Source organism: Centrocercus urophasianus, unplaced genomic scaffold (assembly GCF_019232065.1).
Source record: "Centrocercus urophasianus isolate 14NV4802_14NV808 unplaced genomic scaffold, USGS_Curo_1.0 seq_18, whole genome shotgun sequence".
Lineage (NCBI taxonomy): Eukaryota > Metazoa > Chordata > Aves > Galliformes > Phasianidae > Centrocercus > Centrocercus urophasianus.
Window position 1 is genome coordinate 23,687,302 of NW_024884733.1, and position 25,866 is coordinate 23,713,167.

Below are 25,866 nucleotides of genomic sequence, written 5' to 3' on the forward strand. Positions count from 1 at the left end.
AAAAATCTCATTTTTGTATGAGATAATATGAAAAACAAATAAGGATCAAAGCTGATAGGGTGCTGGTTTATGACTGGTTAGTAGCATCCACTGTAATGTTCATCTTAGCAAACAGAAGTGTGAGTGGGGCGCTGGTGACATGGGAACTGCACTGAAGATCATCCAGCTGTCCTGTGGGAGTCAGCATGTGGGAAGTTTGGCCTATGAAGGCTTTACGTAGGGTATTACAGGAATGGAGCAGGAAGACTCTCCCTGTCTCAGTGTTGTTTTTAGCAGCCATTGCTTATTGTCTGCTCTGGCATTTCTGTCAGATCTTGGGTTAAGAACGTGAATAAAGCTAAAACATTCCTTAAATGATTGCTCAGCTTTGTTTAGTGGTAGGTGTAGTAGGATACTCAGTAGGGCTCCTGGGTACACTGATAACATAGCTTCTAACAATTTTCATTTCAGCTTAAAGTTGGAAAGGAAATTTTGAGAATTGTTGTAGGTAGAGTATTAAATATCTTAAACCAAATTAAAAGTTTGGTTCCTCTATTTTTATATATATGTTTGTACCTTGCAGAAATTTCCCCTGAATTTTGCATTTTTGTATCTCAGTCACAAGGTTGTATGATGTAAACCCTTACAGATTTTATATTTGCTGAGTAAATAGGCTTATGCTCTTGACTGTTGATTGAACATTATAATTCAAAAACTCTTGCATGGTGAGGAAAAGCTCTTATTTGGTTTCTCTGATGGGAAAATACAGCTAGTTTTCCAGAGGTGAAATTGCATCATATTTAGGTCATACGCTGACAGAACATTTATGAAGGATTCTGTGTGTTAACTGAAATGCCTGTGCAGTGACAGAATCCAGTGCTTTAACAGAATAATGAAAAAGGTCTTTGTCTCCTGAAGTGTCTTTACTCAACGTAGGTCATCTTGTCCAGAGAGGTTACCAGGTTCAGCATGTGCTGTTATTGCATGGCATAATGGATTTAACATACACTGGAAACAAATAACTTTCCAAACCTCACTTCAGTGACAGTGCTTTATCCTCTAATGATGGTGTTACTCAGAGGGAGATGGTTAGAAAATGCTCTGTGTGTGTGTGTGTGTGTGTGTGTGTGCAAACACACTGGTACGTACATGTGCTACCAGATGTGTATGTTGCAGTGATGTTTGTGCAGTTACATTACTGGAATAGATAATTCATAACTCCTACATAACATATTTGAAATTCTTTCTAGTGCTCTCATGGCAATAATTTAATATCCTACAACTGTGGTTGTGTAAAGAGCTGCTTACTGTTGTACAGTTTTTTCATTAGAAGTCAAACTTCACTGGTTAAGAATTCTACTCTGTGATGTTCTTTGGATAGTGTTTCCTCTGTGTTGTATTTCAGACAAGTAGTGGAAATAGGTACACTGAAACTTTCATAGATCATAGCATCTCAGTAAATTCCTGCAGCTCTTTGTAATGCACACTCTCAATCTGCATCCTTTTTTCTTTTCAAGTTGTGTGCAGGAGAGGGAGAAGTATATATTTGCAGCTCTGGTCATTTTCCACATTAATCCCTTCAGCCTCTTTGATTTCACTTGGGTGGTTGCAATCCCCTGGAAACGGTAGCAGTTTGTGTGCTGTTGTACATGCATCCATTCTTCCAGCTTTGTTCATTTCAGAGGTATTGCACCTCTCCTAGAGTTTAAATGACAGATGTTCAGAGCAAATGAGAATCTCCAGTGGAAATCAGGAGCTGTTTGAAACCCCACCTCACAGTTTCATTTTTCGTGATATAAAAAGTTTGTTTAAATGTATTTTGCTGTGAGGAAACTGAAATAAACTCTGGTGTTTTTTATTCCTCTTCTCTAGTAAATGTTTTAAAACGGTCATAAAGTAAAAAGGCACAGTGAGTAATTTTTAATGGAACAGAAACAAGAATTGCATACAGTGATAATGATTTTGTTTTGGAAATGGTTGAGTTTTGCTGCTGGTTTTGTTTTGAACCAAAACATACAGCATTTTTCACCTTGATTATTTAATTAAAGCATATCTCTGTAGTGATTTTTTTTTTTCCAGGAGTCACATTTATTTACTAGCTCAGTTTTTTTTTTTCCTCAACTCCTCAATTTTGAGTTCTGCATTCAAACACAGAAGCTCGAGCTTGTCTCAAGTCCCCTCTGAGATGTTTTTGCTGTCCTCAGAGGTTAGTTGGTTTCTTCAGGCCAAGTTCTGTGCTCTGCATGCTCAGCCAAATGCAGAACATGGATTTAGCAATAGCTGCAGCAGAGCCCAGCCCTTCCACCTACTGGCAGGAGCATTTGGTGCGTTTGCTTAATGCTTCATGGTTCGTCCTTCTGCTTCAACTCTATTTTCAGTGTGGAGAAGATGTCAGTCTGGTGCTCTGAACCTTAACTAGGGGAAGTGCTCAACCACCAACTTTAGTGTCAGGACTTCATAATTGTAAAGCAGTTGAGGTACTTTGAAGTTAAGATGGTACTTTTCCCTTTGGGTTGTATGTATGTGAGGTATAAATTCTAAATTTGTTAATTAAGACAAGTATTAATTGCTGTTGTTTCCCTTGTTTTGCTTTCCCTTTGGCCCTTCAAAAGCTTCCTGCTCCCGGTCAAGCTCCCTGCTGTGTTGCCTTTCTTGTTTTGAAATTGAAAGCTAATGATTTCTGTTGTAGTTGGAGAATTACTATTGCAGTAGAAATGCCTTGATTATCTCTGTTGGCTATTAGCCTGCGAGGAGGTCTGGTGAATGGAAAAATGAGAACTTCTGTTCCTCTGAAAGGGTACTTTGAAGCAGTTAATGCAGAGCTGCCAGATCTACCCTTAGCGTGTGAACTCTTTGGTGGGAAACGATGAATGCTACTGTTACTTTTGTAATGAGAGGGTAAATATGGTAACTGCTTGAAAGGACTTCTGGATGTTCTATCCCAAGCACGGTTTTATGTATTTTTTTACTTAGCCTGGTTTTATTTAAGTAAGCTGGTAGCTCAAACATAAGATCCGCAGAGAAGTCCATGCGTACTCTGAGCAGAGAGCAGCTTAACTGTTGTGCTCTGCAAGTGTAGTATGAAAACTGGATACAAAATTGAGCATGGGGAGAGAGTGATTGGAAGACTGCTGCATCTTGATCTGAGGAAGGTTTGAATGCTGATAACCACTGCTCACAATGATAGTAAGTGAGACTTTACACCTGTTGCCAATATGAATAAGTTCTTTCCAAATTACATGCTGATATTTTTCAATGCAAAGATGCTCAGTATGATCAGAACTCTGATTTTTCTTTTCAGTAATGGCATCTGTTACAGTTGTGTTGTGTGATTGAGTTAAATCCACAGTCCTGTCTCTTTGTGGACCTTTTTGTTAACACTGACTAGGTTTGTGTTGGTTTATGTGCTCATTTGCTCTTGAAAATCTGTCTGCCAAAATTGATCCCAAGTGAGTCTTGCTTTGCATTTCTTGCTGCTGGAATGGGATGTTTGAATTTTCAGGATGTTGGCATGGTGTTGGACACTTGGCAGATCTTGGCTGTTACTGGTGATGGTGGAATGAGGTCAGATGGGTGCAGCCTTCTCTCTTCCGAATGTGCTTTCCCTGAGATTAGATGTTAGTACTGAACAACATGGAGTATATGTCAGGAATTTAACATCAACCGTTTTTGGTAAAAGTACTGAGGTGACTCCATCATACACTGAGTGCAATAAAGAAACACAGGAATACTTTCTGGTATAAACCATTTTATTTGAACCCAGAAGGGATTGTCAAGCTGATACGCGGAGTTCATCAGAGGAAGGTGCTTAAGCAAAGAATTCTGGACACAGTGTGGATTGTTACTGAAGGTAAAGCCACATCAAACAAGCTTGTTTGTTTTAGAGGAATTTGTAGAGCTGCTTAGGATTAAGGATATATAAAGAGTAACCCAGTATAGCTGGGAAAAGAATAAATACCTCCTGCAGAACTGCTTTAGGTGCATTGTGCAGATTTATGGCACTTCCTAAATAATATTAATTGTCTGATGTAATGTCCTGGAATTTGATATAAGAAAAGGCACCTTTCTCTTCACTTTCTGTTCACAGTTACTTCTTTAGAAAGGAAGTTGTGATATTTTGTAAATTAAATGTGTTTTTGAGAAAGGTAGCTTTTTCTGAGGATTCTTCTGACAGCTACACTTTCTGTACAAGCTTCTGAAATACAGTTCTGTGCTCCTAATGTGCAACGGTGCAGTGGGCTGGTTTGACCTTGTCACACTGGTAATAGCTCCCCTTTATTTAAGGTAGCAGTGTGACAGGTTTAAGTGCTTTGTATCCACATAAATAAAAAGTGAATGGGAATTTACTGAGAAATGTAAGTATATATTAACTTATCAGTGGGGCCTTGACTTGGAACTGCCTTCAGAAACGTTACAGGAAAGGCAGACAGCCCCCAGACAGAGTAGAAATATTTGTAGAAGCCCAGAGTGGCTTTTTCATTTGGATTTGCTGGGTGAAAAGGACACTTCCTTGATTCTTCCCTCAAAGCAAGCTGTTGCATGTTCTCATAAATGATGAGTTGCAGCACAACTGCCTAATCACAATAGTTTGTCCTCTTAGTTGTAACATCCTGAAGCTTACGCTGTGAGACACTTGTATCAGTAGGAATAACTGGTAGTGCTGTGTTTGTGGTAGCAAAGTGCTGAGCAGCAGAGAGTCAGATTTCATCCTGAGGGCTTTTTCATATTGCTGTTAGCTGAAAAACTTGTTGTTAAGGATGTATTGAAATGCCATCTCCTGAAACAGGAAAAAAAGTAGTCATGTTCTGCTGCAGCACTTGGCATCAGTCACAACTACTAGTGTCTGATTGCTTTGTCATCCCTGTGGGCAGTGTCTGTGGTATTCTCATGGAATCACAGAATGGTTTGGGTGGGACCTTAAAGCCCAGCCAGTTCCAACCTCCTGCCACGAGCAGGACTGCACCACAGCAGAGCAGGCTGCCCACAGCCCCATCCAACCTGCCCTTGTACACCTCCACGGATGGGGCACCCGCAGTTTCTCTGGGCAGTCCATGCCAGTGCCTTCCTGCACTTTGAATAAAGAATTCCCTCCTAGCATCTAACCTGAATCTTCCCTTTTTTGGTTTAAACCCATTCCCTCTTGTTCTGTTGCTGTCATTTTGGAGGGCTGTCTCTGTCCTGTTCGTAAGTTCCTTTTATGTACTGATTATTCTGGTCATGTTGTCTGGAACCAAGAACCTCATCAACTAATTTTACTATGAGGTCTATAGCTTCTGTTTTGATAAGAACATATGGGAAGGGAAAAAAGGAAATATAAATGAAGAGGAAATTACTGAGGGTAGGTGGGAACTGCAAAAGCAAATGAATTGAGATAGAAAGGTTCTGAAATAGCTTCTGGCACAGAGAAAATCTTTTCGTGAACATGAGCTGATACATTAGGTTGCACTTGTACCAACTGCAGCATCTTTCTAGTATTAGCAGTGTAGTCACTGTGCAGGCTGCAGTGTCACAGCACAAGCTGACAGAAATGCATTTGCAGATGGGCAGGGGCAGTGCTTCTCAGAAGCTGGCAACGTTTGATGTAGCTTTATTAATCATGTTAATTTTTCAGATTAGTGACTGACTGCTTTGCATCAACTATGCTCAGCTGAGCGTTACGAAAGTTGTAATCACTGTCAGAGTTTTGGAATTTGGAATCCATTGGGTGGTGTCAGCTCTGGATTGCGTGAAATTAAAAATCAGCTACTCAGGATAGCAGCAAGCTGTGAATGAGCCTGACGCTGGCAAAGAGGTGCCTGTGCTGCTGAAGCCTGATGGCCTTTAACAGAGAACTTGAGAGCTTAGTTTGTGCAGCACCTTATGGGCAGAGCAAAAAAAACTAGCACAAAAACCAACCAAAATACAAATCCAGTAAGGTTACCCAAGTTTGAATAGCGGGGACACCTGTGAGTGTGTTTGCTAATTGGAGGGTAGAATGAGTCGTTTGTTTAGTGATCTACCAGTAGCTGTACTTGATGCAGGAGATCCCTGCGTGAGTCACGTGAAGGAAAGAAATCCCAGTGGTGATCATGTTCTGGAGGGCTGCACAGTAGCATGGCCCACATCTCTGGAGTGAGAGCAGGAATTAGCTGTACTATTCTCATGCCAGAGCTGTGAGTTGGGACTTTAGGGGTGGATCAGAGTAAGGGTCAGGCTTGGAAGGACTCATTGATTAAGCTTTCCTTTGCTGGCCTAAACTGTGCCTGCTGTGTTTATTTCATTGCATTTATACATGTCAGTGTGTTATTTTTTGGCTGTTCTGAGTTACAGAATTTGAGAAGGCTTAACTTAACCATTATTTTTGTCTTCTGAGAATGTCATAGTTGCATTTCTGTGACCTGTGTTTTTGCTCAAGATGCAGCGTTTGTGTGTCTGTCTCAGCATGTCTGAGAGGGAGAAATTGCACAGCTGATGTGCATGTTGAAGAAGCAGGACAGCACTTCTTCCTTCTCTGCCTTAAGTTCAAATAGAGATGCTTCATTATGAAGTAAGGGAGGAGGGAGCAGAACCTCCTGGCTAGCAGTCCCTCTGCCTACGGCATGGGCAGCCGAGGGTTTCAGAGGCCCACAGGTCTGCATGGCAGCTTCAGACCCACACGGTTAGGAGTAGTGTGATCAAATGATCAACCACACCACGCTCCCTCAGCTTACTTTTGTTTTTCTTTGAGAGCAAATCAGCACTATGGATGTTCACATCTTCCTATGGAGAATTGTGATCAGCTCTTCTGGTTGTTTGCATGCTGTTGTTTTGGAATTACACTGTGGTTCTTTGCCATGATGTTAAACTGCATTGGATGCTATAATAACCTAATGAACTTTCAGATTAATTCAGTCATTCCAGCATAAACATTTCTGGAATTTAAGAGCATCAAAGAAGAAAAATTGGAGTGAAAATTAGTGGTTCTTCTCCCCTGTGCGTGTCTCAGTTGCATTTTACATAAAATGCACTAATTAAATAAATACTCTTATGTGCAATTCTTGAAATGACCCAGATCTTCACTATGACAGAGACAGACTCTGGTGGTTTGCCTAAATGAAAGGACAGCCCTGTGGGCATTCAGCATCTCGCTAGGTGTGCACTTCCTCTCATCTCAGCTGGCTCTGAAAATTTGGTTCAGTCATCAGCAGCTTCTGCAGTGGAAATCTCTTGAGTGCCTGGGAGGCACCTAACATAGGCTTTCACTGAGCACTTTTGTAGTGCCAGCAGAAAGGTGCAGGCAGCAATACTGTCCTGAACTACCCTTCTTCTCCTCAACTGTCGTTGGGATATATCATCCCCTCTGTTGCACCTCTTTGGCTAGTTGAAACAGGCAGATGACTGAAATGGTCAAGGCTGTTCACCATTCTTTCCCCACCTTGCACCCCTTTTTTTTTTTTTTTTTTTTTTTTCGGAAGCTGATTTTAATCCTCTGAGTCATTTTTCATGAAGATTCTGCTGAATCACACCAACCTCAGTTGGTTACAAAATAGAATGTATGCTCCTTTCTAAAATAAAATATGTGTCAGGATATTGCTGTTTTCCTTGGAAAACTGGTAGGCATTGTATATATTTGAGAAGAACTCTTTAAATTCTTGATACAGCTCTCAATCTAGTGACATAATGAGCATTTTTATTCATAGGTAACGTTGTTGGCAACCTGGGACACTCCTTTTTCAGCCAGAGCTTTCTGGGAAGCAAAGAACACGGAGGGTTCTTGTACGTTGCAGCTACGTATCAGTCCCTGCAGGACCTGGTGCTCCCAACCCCACCCTACTTGTTTGGCATCCTCATTCAGAAGTGGGAGACGCCCTGGGCTAAAGTGTTCCCCATTCGGCTGATGCTGAGACTCGGAGCTGAATACAGATGTGAGTAATGTGTGTTCTTTTAGCTGCAATTATTCCTGCAGGATAATGTATTCTGTTTAGAGCGTGCACACCCAGTCCTGAATTGCTGCCTGCCAAAGCAGTGTGAGCTTCAGCAGGCAGGTAAGAATTATTGTCACTGGTGTTCCATGCCCACATTGCATCCAGGTAACAGCACAGCAGCCCTGGGGTCTTTTTATGACCTACAGCCTTTTTAAACTATAATGGTTGAGCTTTCATAGAAACAAATCTAATTCTGAGCCACTATCTGTCGTTCACTTGATGACCTGAAAGGGAGCAGTGTGCAGAACAAGTCTGAGTTAGCTGGTGTAGTTATGTCAAAGGCACTCATTTGTCCTGTTCAGTTCTTTCCAAGCTGAAAAGGAAGAGCATTTGCCTTTATTTCTGTAAAAACACAAAGTGTGCTCGTTATCCAGCAAATATATGCACAGTGGCAACTGATGTGGCAGCTTGTTAGGAAAATTCTGTTGCAACCAGTAAAAAGCTGGAGAGAACGTTTCAGCTAAACAAAGTCTTAGCAACTAGAATGGAATAGACAAAAAGACATTGATGATTGCTGGAGACTGCTGGAAGTCTGTCCACCATGGCAGGCCAGAAGTTTGCGGTCTTGGTTGTCTGCTGCTGTGATTGGCACGACTCCCCTTCTTGTTGCATCAGGACTCTGTGCTTGAGTAGGTCAGTTGTGCAGTGCTTGTGCAGGAGCTGTGGTACTTTCTAGATGCCTCACCAGTGTACAAAAACTGTAGTTTATAAGGAAATGGTGATGTTTTTATTCAAACCTGTAGAGCATTTTGCAGCTCCTTGTGACTGCAGTGGAAGCTATGAAGATGTGTGGCACTTTGGAAAATCAGGGTGAGTGGTTGCTTGAGGACAGTTTAGGAAGCTTCCTTCACATTTGTGTTTAGCAAACACTGACATTACATATGACTGCATGAGTCATGTTTCAAGCTTAGTTATCACTTCTGCTGCAACGTAATGTGATGGAGCCAGATCCATACACTGCACATTGAATTGCATCATAGATGTTGTACAAGCATGGCTAAGTCAGCTAAGGAATGCAGATATTTCACATTGTTGTCATACTGTAAATATCCCTTTCATTCTTTCTGACATGCTTCTGTAGAGAATTTGACACATTTTAATGGGATTATGAAAACAGAAAATAAAATAATCTCAGTGTTGTCTGTTGAGTGTCACATATGTCAGCAACAAGCTAAAGGCTTAGGGTGCTGTAGTGAAAACAGGATGGCCATGAAAAAGGGAGAAGCCATTTCCAGTAAGTATGTTGAAAAAAACATTTAGGCTATCTTTGCAGTCAGTGTTGAGATCAAGTTCAGGGTTGCAGTGTGGCACTTGGTAGTGGTCCATGAGATTGTTCTTCCTACTTAGAGTGTGGTGGGCAAAGAGCCATGAGATGTCAGGTGTGTTAAAGGATTGTACCCTTCTTCTCTTTGCTCTTTAAACCCTGGTCTTCTTTCCAGTCTTTTCTTTTGCAGCTGGTTACCACATTCAACTGAGGCGATTGTATTTAAGTCTGTTTTTTCAGAATCTCAGTATGTAAATTGAATTTGACTTTCTCTGTTTTATCCTAGTTTATCCATGCCCACTTTTTAGTGTCAGATTTCGTAAACCTCTGTTTGGAGAGACTGGACACACCATCATGAACCTCCTTGCAGTAAGTGCTGAGGCTGTTTCCTTGTTCCATTGATAAGCATCAATCAGTGTGAGGAGAGCTGGGCCCCTGCTGCACGTAGTAGTTTGCGTGCCTCCGTGTCAGAAGGGAATAGTGGGCATTTGGGTGAATTGCCTGCCACTACTGGTGTTGGGTGTTAGCTTGTGACAGCATGTGGGCTGTAGAAGTTCCCATAACAGCACCTCCCATACAAGCACCTCCACCTTGGCCAATGGAGAATGTTTGGGTCTGGCAGTAAGTGCAGCAGTTCTTGGATCTTGGATCACTTCCCAGCAGTGCTGGCTTGTCACAGTGTTTATCTGCAGTGCTCTGGTTATAGGGGGCTTCAACTGAAATGAACTTGCTGGCTTTTCCAACATTGTTGATGTGTTCAATATCGAAAATTCTTTAACGTGTGACTTCATGTCATTGCTAGATAAGCTAATTATCCAGGAATGTGATAGAACACAGAGAACAAATTTTCTTATATACAGTGATGGCATTCAAGGCTGGAGAATATTAATTCTGATGTAAGAAAATGAGTGGAATAACAGCGACTAACAGGCACGATGAGGATTTTTCATTTGTGTATTTTCATTATGTGGGTTACAAGCTGTGATGTTTCCCTCCCTCCCTGCTTTTCAAGTTACTGATTACAGTTATATTAATGAGGTAGCTGATTGGTCACTAAGGTAGTTAAAAAACCTGCTATGTTAATGACGATTACCACACATAACTTCTAAAAACTTGTTTTAATTACCAGGATTTCAGAAATTACCAGTACACGCTGCCGGTGGTCCAAGGCTTAGTGGTTGATATGGAAGTCAGAAAAACCAGCATCAAAATTCCCAGCAACAGATATAATGAGGTAATGCTTAAAAGAAATAGATTTGTTTGCAGTTTCTTTGTGATTGGAAGACTTGGGGTCTAAAGGAATTTTATTCTTATCACTGTCACTAAGGAAAACAGCCTCAAAATCAGTCCATAAATTCATGATGAGTGCATATTTTAACAGCAAGTGATGATGGCTCCACAGGAAGAATGCAGTTCCATTTAGTGTTAATAAAACAGGAAAGGCTATTTCTTCAGGTTTTTAATTTCAGTTTTAAGTACTATAAATAATAGAAAGTATTAGAAGATTGCAAATACCTTTTGGCTTGAGCTTTACTTGAGGTAAGTTGACAAACTTCACACTTGAAGTGAACTAGGAGATAAAAGTGCATTTGCTTTCCACATCTGTGCTGTACGTGTATACTTGCAGCATGTATTAGTTGGATTGCTGAGTATGTAAGACCTCTGCATCTCAATTTTATACTTGATGTCTGGTGTGAGAAAACCAGTGTCTTCAAGATGTAGCAGTGCTGCGAAAGCTGAGGGACAGGATCTTTGAACAGCAGTGAAGGAGGTGATACATTTTGTGGTCTGCATGGACAGCAGTTGGTAAACTTGGTATTTTGAAACCAGTCAGCAGCTGGGAGAAAAGCAAACCTCCTGAGCAAAGCAGTGTTTTTAAAAGGTCTTGCAGAATCAGAGCAGAATACAGCTTTATCTTGTGAAGGAATTGTTCTGCTGGAAGCATTTAAGTGAAATAATAGCAGGATTGAGGAAATTAAAAAAAAAAAAAAGGAAAAGCAGTTTTTATGTGAAGTTTGAAAAGAAGAAACTGATGAAGCTGAAGAAGATAAAGGATGTGTTTAAAAGATAAATTGGTTCTTGGTGCTGTTGTGAGAAAATGGAAAAGGTCAGTAAAGTTTGCACACATGAAATGCAGATCAGCACACTGGAGGCAGTTCTGTAGCAGCTGTGCCTGATGTTTGCAGGTGTGCTGGACAGGTCTGTATTGCATGTTGCACTCAGCTGGACCCAGAGAAAGATTCCTGTGTTGTACAGCATGGCAAAAGCTCTGCATTGTGCTCAGATTCTCTTTGCAGTGTAAAGTAAAGACTTGGCTTTTTGAAGGGAGAAAGTGTTATTTATTTAACATCATTGCCTGCAACTCAGCTGAAAGGTTGAATTAGTGGCGATTTTTCATCCAAGCATACTTTGAATTAAGATGAATTAAGCCACAAGACTTTCACTTTTTTCCCTGTGGAGAGCAGTATTTCTTTAGCGTCTCTCAAACTGTCCTGGAAATGAAGAACTCATCCTTCATGCATGGATTAAATGTGGAAAATTCAGGCTCTAATTAACAAATTAAATATTCATATATATTTCTGTACTAAATTTATAGTTTTCCTTCAAGATGATTTTACTTTTCTACAGTTGCAGTGATACGCAGTTACAAGTGTAAGACTATTCAGTTCCTCAAGGAAGCTGTCACTGGTACTGAGTTGCCTTGTTACAAGATACAGCGGCCATTCCTGCTGTTTCTTCTCATGCTGAAGGCAACTGCAGGGCTCCATAGAGGTGCCTGTTGTTGAGCTAAATTCGTATTTCTGGAGCGTGACATGATAAATAGATAATGAAATACACTGTTGTCTGATGCAAAATCTTAATTAAGTTTCCTCCCTAAACGTTACACCTGTGCACATTTGTCAACAGTGAGCATCAGCTAATGTTCCTGACACTCTAATTAAGGTATTATGTTAGACTGAGGAAGATAAATACGATGTGCAGGGCATACTTGCTTATCAGGTACAGGAGGCGGAGGATTGGAGTGTGAGCACTCTTAGGAGATGTCAGCATTTTCCTTCTCTCCAAGGTTTTTGCTGGGGGAGATGTAATTTAATCACTCTGGAACCTCTTTCCCCCATTTTTTTCCTCTAAGTCAAATACATAATTTTTAGTTTCGAAAAATTCCAGAGATAAATCTCATCATCTAAGACAACACGAAGAGGAGAAAATGAAAGAAGGAGTACAATTTATAATAATATTTTGCTGAGAATTAAAATGATTTCTGGATGTCAGTTGATTCGGATCTCTTTGAAAAGTCTTTGAAGGAGAAAAACCAATCCCAATTTCACTAATTAATGCTGGTGAAGCACAGAGGCACCAAAGCCGCGGTGTCTGCTCATGGCAGAACCAGGAGTAAATGCCACGAGTCACAGTGCCATTCTTGCACTGTTTCAATTCATGGCTGATGTCATCATTAGTTCTAGCAGTGTAAACTAAGCAGATATTTCCTCCCAGTGTTTTTCTAATATTTTTTCCTTTGGATGTTTTATAAAACAGCTAGAGAAAGCAGCTTTTGCAGGCTACTTTGTAGGTCAGCTATCCTTCTTACCAGTTATCTTAATTACTTGAAAGGTGACACTAAAGCATCTAGGTGAAATAAGGCCTGAACCATCTTTTCAAGTGCAGGTGATGGTTCTGAGTATTGAAGTCTGTCTGACACGGGACTGCAAGCACTCTTAATTTTTGCTGTCTGAATGAACTGTTCCAAGAACAACCTTTATATGGTATTCCTTGACAAATGGTAAGAATGGTATAAACCTTTTTGTTTGCAGATGATGAAAGCCATGAACAAATCCAACGAGCATGTTCTAGCAGGGGGAGCTTGCTTCAATGAGAAAGCAGACTCACATCTGGTGTGTGTTCAGAATGATGATGGGAACTACCAGACTCAGGCCATCAGCATCCATAATCAGCTGAGGAAGGGTGAGAACGGGGCTCGTCTGGAGGCGCTGGCTCACGGTGCTCTGCATGACCTCTGTTTTGCTGTTGATCTCGCAGTGATGCGGCACGCTGTGTGGGGAATCTGTCAAGATTGGACTTGTCTGTATTTCACTGTTTGTGCTCTAGTTCAGAGAAAATCATTCTGACTGTTGGGCTTCCTGAGTGGGCAGCTCTGTGAGTTAGGTTTGAACACAGAACAGCGTGCTGCGCTGCTCTGTCTGCCTTTACCCCTCAGTGTTTCATTCCCCTTGCAGTATGCAAAATCTCAGACATCCAGAGGCACACTGCTGTTTGTGTCCCGTGTACAGGCCTCATCACACTTCCTAGGTCAGTAGTGCTGTTCTGAATTTGTCTGCGAGGCATTCTGGCAGCTTCGTAGACCAAGCAGACACAAAATTAAGCATATTACAGCTTGCTGCCTTGTAAATGTGGCAATACTGTTTGCACAGTACAGCCTGGGACATACACACTTCCAGAAGTCACAGTGCTCTGACTGCCTTACACAACTTCTGTACATGAATAATGACAGCAGGCTTTGGCATTATTGCAGATAGAGGTGGGAGCGTGGTTGCCTGTGCTTGTCCTGTAGGCTGCATGAAAGGAGGACGATTAGGTTTAGTGGGACGCAGGAGATGTGAACAGAAATAAGCAACAGCAGCGGTGTTTAAATAATGTAACTTCAAAAATGTGTTCACCTCATTTCCAGGCTTTACCTGGCAAAGGTATTTACACTATCTCCAAACGAGAAGCAAGATACAGGCCAACTTTTGTTTGGCAACTATCCCTATATGCAGTGAGTGTAGTGATGTGGGCTGTCACTTCAGGACTGCTGGTTTTATCTGAGTGTGGTTTGTTTTACACACGGCATGAACAGAGGGACTTCCAGCAAGTATTTTGTGATGCTTGGTGGTCATTTAAGAGAATTTAAATCAGCTGGCTGACTTTCCACTTGTCGGTGTTATAGTGTGGGCCATAAGCAGCTCACACACAGTCTTATGCTGGCTGTATGGGAACTTTCAGAATTATGTAATTGGTTACCCTAAATTAACAATCCTGAAACTTAAAGGTCTTAGTGGAGAGAGTGATGAAATATAAGCATTTAGGCTGACAAAATTGCTGTCCAGTTCAGAAGATAACTGGATGATTTGCCATTCTATGTCCAAGCATGTAAGATGCATTAAAGTCACTATAATTCTGAACACAACACTTGTTCTGATTTAGATTAATCACCTCTTTGGATGATAGAGCTGTTCTGCCTGATTCTTGTGTGAGGCATTGTTTTGATGAAAGCCCCATTAAATCACTCTTGTTGTTGTTGCAGTGACTGGTGCCAGCTTCTTTGTGTTCAGTGGAGCTTTAAAATCCTCTTCAGGTTACCTTGCCAAATCCAGTATAGTAGAAGGTAAGAACTGAACTGCTTGCTTAAAATGCACTGCTTTCCCCTTAGCACTGCCCAGCTAAGCCCTCAGCATTTGAAAGAAGCTGCTGGTTTAGCTTCATCATACTTTCTGGCAAAAAAAAGCCACCATCGTTTCCTTTAATGAGGGGCATGTGTGATCGTTGTGTTTCCTAGTCAGTGTTCCCTCTTTTAGGGATCAGAGAGTTCAGGAATGGCCTTGTGTATTGTCAAAATGGATTTTGAATATTTCTGTTGCTCACAGGAAGAAGGATGTTTTTCTTTTTTTATAGGGTCTGCTCATTGTGACTTGTCTTGGCTTATGAGGATTTCTTGGTTCCCTAGATGGAATAATGGTCCAGATAACTGCTGAGAACATGGACTCTCTGAGGCAGGCCTTGAGAGAGATGAAAGACTTTACCATCACTTGTGGCAAAGTAGATGCTGAAGATCCTCAGGAACACGTTCACATTCAGTGGGTAGAAGATGATAAAAACTTCAGTAAAGGGTAAGCAAGACATTTTTGACTGCATTTGTTAAAAATTGTAATGGATTTTATAAGGTGGAAGGACCACCGAGTCAGTACGAATTATAAGCTTACACTCTATTTTGAGTGATAAGATGCAATTAAATGTAATGAAAGTGGAGCTGAGACACCAGAGCTTTGGGACATCAATTAAAGTTGTCAGTGCTATGGATTATTTTGCCATTGCTAATGACCAGTTACTGGAATGTCCCTCCAGCAATCCATGCTGAACCCTGCATATTACGGCCACTTCATACTCTTGTTGCTTTGTGTGCATTAAGTACTGCTGGAAGAAAAATTGCTGAACAGCAGCAGTGTATGTTGTACTCAGATAGTTAAGCCAAAAGAAAAGCATACATGGCAGTTGAAGTACTTAGGGGGAGAAAAATGCTGTAATAATGGGACAGGCTTGTAAGGAATCAGCATCTACAAGGGTGGTGTTTCTGTGTGAACAGACACTGCGTCAGTCTCAAGTTCTGTAATGAAATGTTACAGGACACATTCTGCAGTGTGAGTAGTGTTTAAAGGTATCGCAGGCTTCCACCAACATTATACATGAACAAAAAGCAAATCATTTCCTGTTGCTCTTTTAACAACTGATTAGAGTTCAGTCCTGGTGCAGAGCTTAGCTGGAAACATGCAGGAAGCTCCATCCTGAACTCCACGTGTCAGAGGGCTGGGGTTGCAGTGGACAGCAGGGCCTCTGTGCCTCTTGGCTCTCCCCCCATTAAGAACCCCCAGGCTTAGCATCAGCATGGCAATTAGCAGTTGTATGCAGGGTCACTTTTTTGGCACCCTTTGTTCAAGGAGCTCCCTTCTGAGGCTAGTTCTGGTCTGCGCCCCATTTAGTTGATGTGGTTAATTTGCTTTGTTGTAGTGGTTCAAAGTGCAGAGCACTCAAGTTACGAAAACAACCTGCAGCAATTCTGTTGATTTAGGTGTACCAGAGGCACTGTCCTTTGATCTAAGAGATACTCTTCTTTTGCAATATCCTCTATTAATATCTCCTGCTAAATAGGAATTTACCCTTTTCCCTCCACTTTGCAGTGTTGTAAGCCCTATTGATGGCAAATCAATGGAGTCTATAACAAGTGTGAAGATATTTCATGGCTCAGAGTACAAATCAAATGGAAAGGTCATTCGATGGACAGAGGTAAGTGGAGCATTTTAGGACTGCAGCAGTCTTTCTGCATTGTGCTCTCCCTACATTACCAAAATTATAGCAGTGAATTCTTCAGAACAAACCTGGAGCAGATTTTCTAAGTGTGCAAAGAGGTTCTGCAAAGCTCAGTCCAGAGTACAGCGTCCTGCCTCGGCTGCGTAACTCACCCTGCTGTCATGGCCATTTTCTACCTGCAGCCTGCTTTGTGCTGACTGCCTCTTCTCATGCTGTCTTGTTGAGCATAGCAAGAACTGGAAAAATGCTTGCTCACTGTGTTACCCAAGGTGATAGGTGGTTTCACCTGTGTTTTGTATTAAAAGCTACCTTTTAAAAGGTGGATAACTCTTACCTATTAAAAAAAAAATGCTATTCTGAGCTCTCTTTTCTAAAATTTGAAGTGGCTTACAGCATTTACTCCATTAAGAAACTGCACAAGTGTTGTTAGCTTTGACTCTGCTAGCACGCAAATGCTAATGGTAAGGATTTCTGGAATTGTTTCACTTATCTGCCCAGGAGGAAACAAGTCAAATCTTTCTACAGCTTTGCTACCTTACCCATCTTCTTCCAGATTTATCTGGAGGTTAAGTTCACTGACAACAACACACATTTTTTCTGACTTCTACTCAAAGTGTGGATGTTCTGAAATGAGCACCCCTTTAAAAGCAAATAGTGTACAACAATAGTGACTTTCTGTAATGAAGCTTTTGATGGAACTGAAAGATTTTGGAAAATGTCTGTATAAATATCTGTTGTTTGAGGGATAGTTTGTCTTTCACTGATGTTCATCAAGAAGCTTTTCTTGAAGTCGTCTTTCATAAAAAATTTTGAATGGCATTTAATTAACTTCATGTTCTGTATCTTAATTCTTACCTTCAGGTGTTTTTCCTGGAAAATGATGAGCAACACAATGGTCTGAGTGACCCAGCTGATCACAGCAGACTGACTGAAAACGTGGCAAAAGCCTTCTGCTTAGCTCTTTGTCCTCATCTTAAGTTGTTAAAAGAAGATGGCATGACTAAGCTTGGTCTGCGCGTTACTCTCGACTCAGATCAAGTAAGTCTGGAATAGTTCCACAGTTTAATGACTGGGTGGTTGGTTGCTTTCTCCTCCTCTCCCCCCCCAAAAAAAAACCAAACAACCACCCAATGCTTATCAAGTACTGCTATGATGTGGTGTTTGGGAAAATCTGTTACCAAGGGAGAGCCAGTGCAGTGTGCATAAATAGTGAGCCCATAGCAGCAGCTGCTCTGTCATCAGACCTGGAACAGCCCTTGGAGGTGCAGGCTGGAGACACCTGCTGAGAGATGCTGTAAGCTGGCCTTTCCACCAGGAGCTGAAGAAGGAAGTAGAATAAATATGTTCTTGTGTGAGCATAAAACAGCGTTTAGAAGTAGGGCTGTTCATAAAAGATCACATTGCATGTGAGGCAGAGAAACAGATGGGAGCTTCCCTTAGAGTGCTCCACAGCAAACACTAGAAGCAGAGAGAAGGGGCTTCTGGCACACCAGCTGGCCATGCCTTGAGTGAAGTGTGCTTAGCATCATCCAGGTCTTAAATACTGCATGCCTTAATCTGATAGTGCAGTTCCTGCTGGTCTGGAAGCTCAGCTTTGGTAGAACAGTGGGGAAAAGAAAAAGCTGCTTTTGTCCAGGCAGTCACTGGGAACACAGAAAGCACCAAACACAAGTGGGTAGGCTGATCTCATGCTGGCTGCATGCTGTTCATGGGCCTGACTTCCCCCGGCTGAGACAGGAGGCATCGCACACAGCTCATCCTTCTGCACAGCACTTCCCCCTCGACCCTGAGCCTGCTATCCCTTTCTGTGTAAAACCCACTGTGACTTTGTATTTTTTTAGGTTGGTTATCAAGCTGGGAGTAATGGACAGCCACTGCCTTCTCAATACATGAATGACCTGGACAGTGCCTTAGTTCCAGTGATTCATGGAGGGGCATGTCAGTTGAGTGAGGGGCCAGTCATAATGGAGCTCATCTTTTATATTCTGGAAAACATCTCATAAGAGGACTTCATTTTCTGTTCAGACCTGTTCCAGCAGCAGTTGTATCTGAATCATTTGCACTTTAAAACTGGAAAAATTAAGCTTTTGGTAACACTATTAAGGGGAGGTGGGGGGTGGGGGGAGGTGGGAGGGACAGTTGTTCCATAATTCTAAATCTTCTATGCATTGTCAACAAACAGAGGATCAGGGCAGCTTCTATACTACAACATGGCTATGCTATCCTTGCAGCTAATAACTTGTTACTGTTTAGAAAAATGCTCATGTTTAAAGACAGAGTAAAGACTGTAAATGCTCAAACGAGTACAAAGATCACTGGGGCGTAAATAAAAAGTGAAACTCCTATCTTGTACTGTTTGTAGATGGACAAGTAAGAAACAACAGTCGAGACCTCCATTCTGACCTCATCATAATGCCGTCTGTGGTAATTCTGTAGACATTAAAAAGTAACGTTTACATCGTTTTGACCAGATTATTGGTTGAAATGTGTTTGGAGGAGCCCTGGAGAGATGCGGAACGATTACGTAGCCATAACTGCGTGTCAGTGAGTCTGAACGAGAAGGGCGAGCAGCTCTCAGAAAGCGGTATGATCCACGCTGCAGTGTTGTGTGTGAAATAGGCTAGTTTACTTTTACCCCCCACTCTATTTACTGTAAAAAAACAAAAACAACAAAAAAAACAACAAAAAGAGAAGTTTGTTGGTTGTTCTTTTTTCTTTTTGTTACCTCAGCTGATTTCTGTAACCTTCTAGAACACCTCTGTGCTTCTCTACTTTGTTTACAAGTCTGTATGAATTTCAGATACCTGTCCCAAGCAGAGGAATAGTCCTAAAGTGCAGTTATTTCCCCTTTCCCCCAGTAGGTCCTGCTTTTTAAAGAGAGTAACACCCAGGGCAGCTTTAAGTCTCCTCCCTGCTGTACGCTGTAGTGTAATGCTAGTGTCACGTAATACAAGACAGCTTGCACTTATTAGCAGCACCATGTAAAAGCTTACCTGTGATAAAAGTATAGAGTGTCTGTTTCTGCATGTTCTGCTGAAAAAGGCTTTCTGGTCAGCTCTTGAAATTTGCACATGGCCCAGTGCTCTTGGTCTCACCTGGGAGGGTGCTATGGAAGCAGCTGCTCACAGCTGGCACAGCACTGTGGAGCTGGAATTGACACAGCTAGAAGAAATGTGATTTCAGTCTCCCCAGATTAAATTGTTCCAGTGGAAAGCTGCTAATGAGCAGGAGCAGGGGGCTGTCTGTTGAGCCAGGCAAAGCAGCTCTGAACTCCTTCAGGAAGGGGGTGAACATTTCCCCCTGCTGTCTATATGGAAAATTAGTGGGGAAAGGGAGACTACTTACCTAGACTTAAGACAGTATCTCAGACCTTGCATTGTCCCTACTTGCATCAATTGTGCTGGATGCAGTGGGGATCATTTTGTTGCTGCTGTGTGTGAGCGAGACAGGCAGCCTTTCAGCCAGAAAGAGAAGTCCAAGGCTACTGTGAGACCAATGCTATGTTCTTTAAACAAATATACAGCATCAGCTGGGCAAAGGAAAAGGTAACTGTACACAGTGATGCATTTTATGTAAAGCCAGCACCGTGTATGTACAGAGTGCATCTGTGAATAAATGGCTACTGCTTCTTAAAAAAAAGTTCTACAAATTTATAGCAAATTACAGCTGTTAGCACCTGATGTTTCAAGAAGAAAGGCCACACTGCTGGGGTCCCAATGCAGAGATAAACGCTGGCCAGCAAGAGGCAGTGCATTAGTAACACTTACCCCATTAAGTGTCCAGTAAGTACAGCCTTACCTTTGGCAGTTGGGAAAAGGTGGCTTCATGTTTCAGGGTGGCCAAACGAACCTTAAACAATGCAAAGCCTCCCTGTGTATTTGTGCAGTGGAGCAGGACTAAGGTTACTTTCAGCCTCCCTCCTGCCCATGTTGCTGCACAGCGCAGCACTACGTGGTGTAGGCAAGATTTGGTATCTGGAAGAGAGTTCTGTAAACAAAGTAAAAACAAACCCTTCCTCCTATAGCCTGCACTCCAGCTTTGCCACAGCAGCAGCTTCCCAGTTACCTCAGTTGCATTGTCCTGCTTAATAATGCAGTAAAAGAGGTGAGAAATGTTGATCTTCTCTTCCTTTGCCCCAGAAGTCATTTAAGTTTGGGTTACGTTTGTGCAGAACACTATCAACTGGTGACTGACATGTTTGCTTCAACCATAGCCTTTTAAATGACCTTAATTACCATGTTGTTAAGAAATGAGTACTTGTTTTAGAAAAAAAATTGTACTTTTAAAATTCAGTTAGTTAACACTGCAAAAAACTGCATATTATATTTTTATTTTCAACATGTAGTTTTGTATATTAAATTTATTGAAATTAAAAACTAAATACTGTATTGTCTTCATCTGCTCAGGAAGACAGAGGCAGCACTGCCCAACTGCTCTGGACTCTTTCCTGCCTACAGCCCCACCTTCCCCACAGCCCCCCAGCAGCCGCACTGCACCGCCCGCTGAGGCACATCCTCTCCTCTGAGGTCACTCACTGCTGTTGGCTCGCAGAGATTTAAGCCCACAAATGTATTTGGTACCATTTTTTTGTATGCTGCTAATTCAAGGCATTCCTGAAAATAGTCCTAATCCCGTTTTCTACACCCCACAGAGTGGCTGTTTTCCCATCACCTGGAAGAACTATGAAAGCCTATTTCTGTAAAAGAAGACAGTGACCATTTGTGAAGCAGCAGTCTAGCATATCTCTTTTTTTTCTTTTTTAAATAAACAGACAAAAAAAGGCACAGTACCCCGGCTGCCCTGCAGTGAGCAGTGCAGTAAGCGCGGCAGACAGCGTAGCCAGAACAAAAATGCAGATCTGTAAGCACCTGCTGCTAAGAAGCATTGCAGCCTCCTCTTGTGGAAGGCAGCATCCCAAGAAGCTGAACTTCCTGCTGCAGTGGCATGCGTAGAGGAGGGGGATGCTGCTGCCAGAATTCTGCCTGAGTTTTCTCCCCTCTGTGGCAGGAAAGTGCCACTGGGCAGAGGGTGGGGGGAACAAAGTGGATGATAAGCAGAAAAAGCTGTTGCAGATTGCTCCCTGTACCGCGTTGAGTGTTGTACACTTAACAAAAAATATATCTTTCTATGAAAGGCCTTACCTGGACCTTGACTGAAAAGTTTCTGTGCTGCCTCAGGGAATTTTGTTTTTAAGGGCTAAACCTTCCGCACACCACTCTGCATAGTTAATGTAACATTCATCCTGGTGCTACGTTAGTAGTCCCACGTTAAGGCAATTCTGTCTATTTCGTGTAGACAAAATAACAACACCCTGCAGCAGCAAATTTTCTGAGCCTTACATTTGCCTTAGAATTATTAATAAGCACTATGGCTGTTACCAAAAGAGACATTAGGTTCAGTAGTGCATTCGGGTAACGTCTTTGGTGCTTGCAGCTAGCAGCATCTCTCTTCATACGCGTTCATCCCACATCTCAGCCTTCTTGTGGAGCTGGGGAAGAAGAGAAAATGAAATTACTTGGCGCAGCACTAACAGATGTTCACAATCAAGGTCATATACTTAAAACACTGACATGAAGTTTCTGGGCTGTCAAGTAGAAAAGTCAACGGAGCGAAATCATTGAGCTCTAGCGACAGAAAATGCTCGTGTGTGCAGTCAGTGCACAAGGCCAAGGCACTGCCTCAAGTGCCACCACCAACACGTCCCTCAGCCATCCTGAAGCTTGGGAGCAGCTCCTTCACTGGGAGGAAGAAATCACCTGCCAGGCAGCTCGTTTGGGGCTTCCAATTCACTCTGCTGTTTTGAAACAGGACCTCGAAAATCTTAGACAATTTGGAAGCAGTGATGTGGCAAACAGGTGAATCTCATGAGTATTGGTTTAATTTATGAAATCAGAACTAAACGGTATGCTAAGGAACAGGGATCCCAAATACTTTAGGAAGCCAAGAGGAAGATGAGGGATTTCTCGTTAGAAAGTTTCTATTCATACATCATCTGTTGTCGTTGAGTTTTGCTGCATGCTTGCATAGCACGGTCATGGTCCAAAAGGACTGTACACACTGTAACACTACAACAGCATATTTCATACACAGACATCAGATACAGGTTCTATAACCTCATCCCTGAAGTTACATCAACTCGCCCCCACAAATACAAGGATGAATGGTATCAAAGCCATGCAATTAGGCCAGTGCCATCGTAAGCCATTGTTCCATGCAGAATGTAGCTCTGAACTTATCTGATGGCCAGAGCATCTCCACATGCTGCACTCATACCTCATATAGGAACTAGTGTTCAAGGACCAGCCAATTTTCTGTAATGGTTTGAAGATCCTGACCGCTGAGGGGCTCCCTGAGTCTCACTTTTACTTCCAGTTTCCCTCCAGTGGGTTTTCTGCCATCAAATATCTGAAAGAACCACAGAAAGAAGGGCAGTTAGTGCACACACACACACACACAGCCATGCTGCAGTGCCTCAGGCAGCCACTGCAGATGACTGCAGCACTGGGAGGTGTCACAGCCACGTGCTTCCCCAGATGCAACAGCCCATGGTTCAGCAGAGCTCATCTTCCACACGAGCCACTTAGGCAGCTTTACCATGGGCTGTGTTAGCTCTGCCTGCTAGCAGCAGGCATTCTGCCCTGAAGTACCAGTAGGCAGCTCCAAGGACAGGACGAGCAGCAGCATCCTGATGCAGTCTGTGATGCAGCCTGAGGGAGATCTTCAGGCTCCACTTACTGAACTCATACTGGATTGTACAGCAGCTCTCTATCCACACTGGCAGTCTTTCCTTAGCCTCTGATCTGTTGTCTACTAATGTGGGATCATCTGAATTTCTGGTTCTAACCGAGAAAACTGTCTTGATATACAAAATGTGCAGAACAGAGTGCTCAAGAAGTTCCCAGTACCAGAACTGCCACAGCTTGGACAGGCTTCAGGACAAAGCACAGCCTATTGTTTAGCAAACTCATGCAGTACAAATCTGCTCTCTGCATGTGAATCGTTTATGCGATGTGAACATTCAACTTCCCTGCATGTTCAAACATTATGAGCAGAGCACACCTCACCCAGAACACCTACCTCGATGATCTCTCTAACTTCACATTCTGACTCTAGCTTGTCCAGTTTCAGGTGTGCTGTTCCCACATGCTTGTCACTTCTGAAAAAGGACCTGTTACAAAGAAACCTGTCTGAATGGAAAGGGAAGGTTTCTCAGAACATTAAGGAGAAAGTAGTAAGATCATCACTGTTGGGACCATCAGTGCATCCAGGAGGTTCTCACAGTGTGCTGCTAGAACCATAAAACCAGGGTGAAAGAGACAAACCTGTAATGAATTAGGCCACAGGATACTGAAGTACTAGTTTTCCAGTTACTCTCTTGGAACCAAGTTAGAAGCGCAGTGAAAGCAGATGAATCCTCAACTAGCACTTGGAATGGCAGAAATTCTATTCTGCCATTCAGAAATTCTAGAAGGTTTCCTCTTTTAAGTCACTCACTTTAGGAAAAACAAGACAATTCATCATTCTTCCTGCTATCATTAAGAGACATTAAGCTACCATCAAGCAAGATGTGACGTGCACTGAAACCTCTAAAGCTGATTTTACAGAGCCTTGAAGTCATGTCAGTTGTAGTGAAAGTAAGTGGTACAAAACAATCCTTCCAAACTGCTTGTTTTGCACCTGATGAGCCAGCAATGTTTACAAACCTCACAGCATCCCTGACATCAACCATCCTCATCTTGATGCACTTCATGCATCACAGCCTTGCGGATGGATGTTACTGATTTTTAATTGTTGAAAGAACATTCATCAGCTTCCTGAAAGCATCACCACGACCACCAGTGCCCCTCTTCAGCTCCAGGCTGATACCAGACAGGAGTTCTGTAGCAAGGAGCTGCTCACGAGACAAAGCAACAATTACATTCAGAAGACATCTGAGGATTACCAAGGGAGGTCACACCAAAACTGCTTTCTGGTTTGCCCACGTCTCCCCACTTGCAGCACAATGAATGTACAACCCCTCTGAGACCAAGTGTGAAAAGTCAATTACCATTACATTTTGGAGTATCTCTACAAAATTTCTATGAAAGCATTCTGACAGCAACAGACCCAGAACACACTCCACAGTCTGTCAGTCTGAATTTTGCTGACACAAAGCCTTCCATTCTCCAGTGATATGACTAAAGGTAGGCCCAAGTCATTTAGGTAAGTTAGAACAGGTTACCTCGCATGCTGCAGTACTTCCTTTACTCACATGCATCTTAAAATGAAGGATTACATAACTGTACTGCGGTCTGTTGGACACTTTGTTCATAAACTTTAAAAGAGAAGCACCAATCCTCCCAGCTGCTTTTTTATTTTTAAAGCATTTCTCCATATTCTAATCCAGGAAATAAAGACTGGCTCCCCTTGATCAGTTCCAGGGAGCCTGAAGGGAAGAATGAGCTTGCTATAGGCAATGGCTTCAGAAACCTCTGGGGAAATCTCCTTTTATCTTCAGAAGGTTTTACAAGAGTTTTAAGTTAAGACTTTTCCTTTGGAAAGATGCATTGCTGGGTTTTCACTTCAAAGTGTTTTCTGAAATAAAGTTTAACGTATGACCTGATACAAGTTCCCTTTGTTCACTATGAGACCCTGAATCTGTTACATCCACGAGCACTTCTGGAAGTATTATCCAGAAAGACAACAAGCTGACAATCTTTAAAGAGCCTGGAACACTTAATTCTCTCCTTCCTCCACTGGCTGCAGGTAAGCCAGCAAATCCAGAACTGCATGAGGCAGAAAACATAAAGACTGTAGAAAGCCCACTGTGAAGGGGAGGCAGCTGGGCCTGTTTGTTGGTGTAGGTATCACATGTCATGGCAGGAAGCACATTCTGCAATTCTGCTTAGCATAAACGTAGCCTACAGGAGGCCTGGCAGCCCTGTCCTGCCCCAAAAAGACAGATGGGGAGCAATCAGTGGGCATTTCTTATTTATTCCCCTCCCTGTCACTGTTTGCCATGGGGAACTGCCAGCCCCTACCCCCATAAAGGAACAAGTATATATTTAACTTGTTAGACTCCTGTTCTAAGGACAGAAAAAAATCCCTCTATGCCAGAAGAGAGAAAACGCACCCAGATTTATTTGCTGACCTTCGGAAAGGCTTCAAAGGACAATCTGGAGCTGGCACACAATTTCATGAGTCACTGGAGAGTGTTTCCCAAAGGGTGAACTTAAGCTTCAGCTCAGAATCTAAGAACGTGTGGTTCCAGATGTGAAGAGCAAAGGATATGCCCCACATGTGCAATGGTATGCAAAAAATAGGGAAAAATGTGTTTACATCTTAAAATCTGACAGATGTATGCCAAACAGGCAGGATCTCCAGCAGTGAAATCCTGAAAAACAGCAGACAGGATTGAAAGAGAAAGAGGAAAGGAAGTCAGCTATTGCTTCAGTGGAGATTTTAAATGGAAGATCTGGAAGAAAAACAATGGGAGTTTACCTCATAAATTACACAATCGACAGCATCAAAAGCATTTTAAAGAAACACTGCATCCTTTCTGCATGCTTCAAAAACAGAAACAACAGCACGAGGAGCCATTGAGACAGAACCGGGTTATCT

The 25,866-nt window shown here is 42.3% G+C and overlaps 2 protein-coding genes across 4 annotated transcripts in view; one reads left to right on the top strand and one right to left on the bottom strand.

Annotated features, from left to right (window-relative positions):
* The window catches only part of ZFYVE9 (zinc finger FYVE-type containing 9), a 55,533-nt gene extending 37,158 nt beyond the window's left edge, over positions 1-18,375 (top strand). For 2 of the 3 annotated variants that reach the window (XM_042819419.1, XM_042819420.1), the window contains exons 11-19: positions 7,638-7,862; positions 9,473-9,555; positions 10,316-10,420; positions 12,999-13,149; positions 14,489-14,569; positions 14,909-15,071; positions 16,137-16,242; positions 17,128-17,304; positions 18,108-18,375. In XM_042819419.1, coding sequence (XP_042675353.1) covers positions 7,638-7,862; positions 9,473-9,555; positions 10,316-10,420; positions 12,999-13,149; positions 14,489-14,569; positions 14,909-15,071; positions 16,137-16,242; positions 17,128-17,304; positions 18,108-18,269 — 1,253 coding nt within the window. In that variant the 3' untranslated portion in view covers positions 18,270-18,375. Of the gene's footprint in view, positions 1-7,637; positions 7,863-9,472; positions 9,556-10,315; positions 10,421-12,998; positions 13,150-14,488; positions 14,570-14,856; positions 15,072-16,136; positions 16,243-17,127; positions 17,305-18,107 lie in introns of those variants that run through there. The other variant, XM_042819421.1, reaches the window with a different exon arrangement.
* A 2,201-nt stretch (positions 18,376-20,576) lies between these two features.
* Positions 20,577-25,866, bottom strand: part of CC2D1B (coiled-coil and C2 domain containing 1B) — a 30,412-nt gene continuing 25,122 nt past the window's right edge. The window contains exons 22-24 of the mRNA XM_042819422.1: positions 23,344-23,434; positions 22,540-22,671; positions 20,577-21,754 (exon numbers count right to left, since the gene is read on the bottom strand). Of these exons, the coding sequence (XP_042675356.1) occupies positions 22,552-22,671; positions 23,344-23,434 (211 nt within the window). The 3' untranslated portion in view covers positions 20,577-21,754; positions 22,540-22,551. The remainder of the gene's footprint in view (positions 21,755-22,539; positions 22,672-23,343; positions 23,435-25,866) is intronic.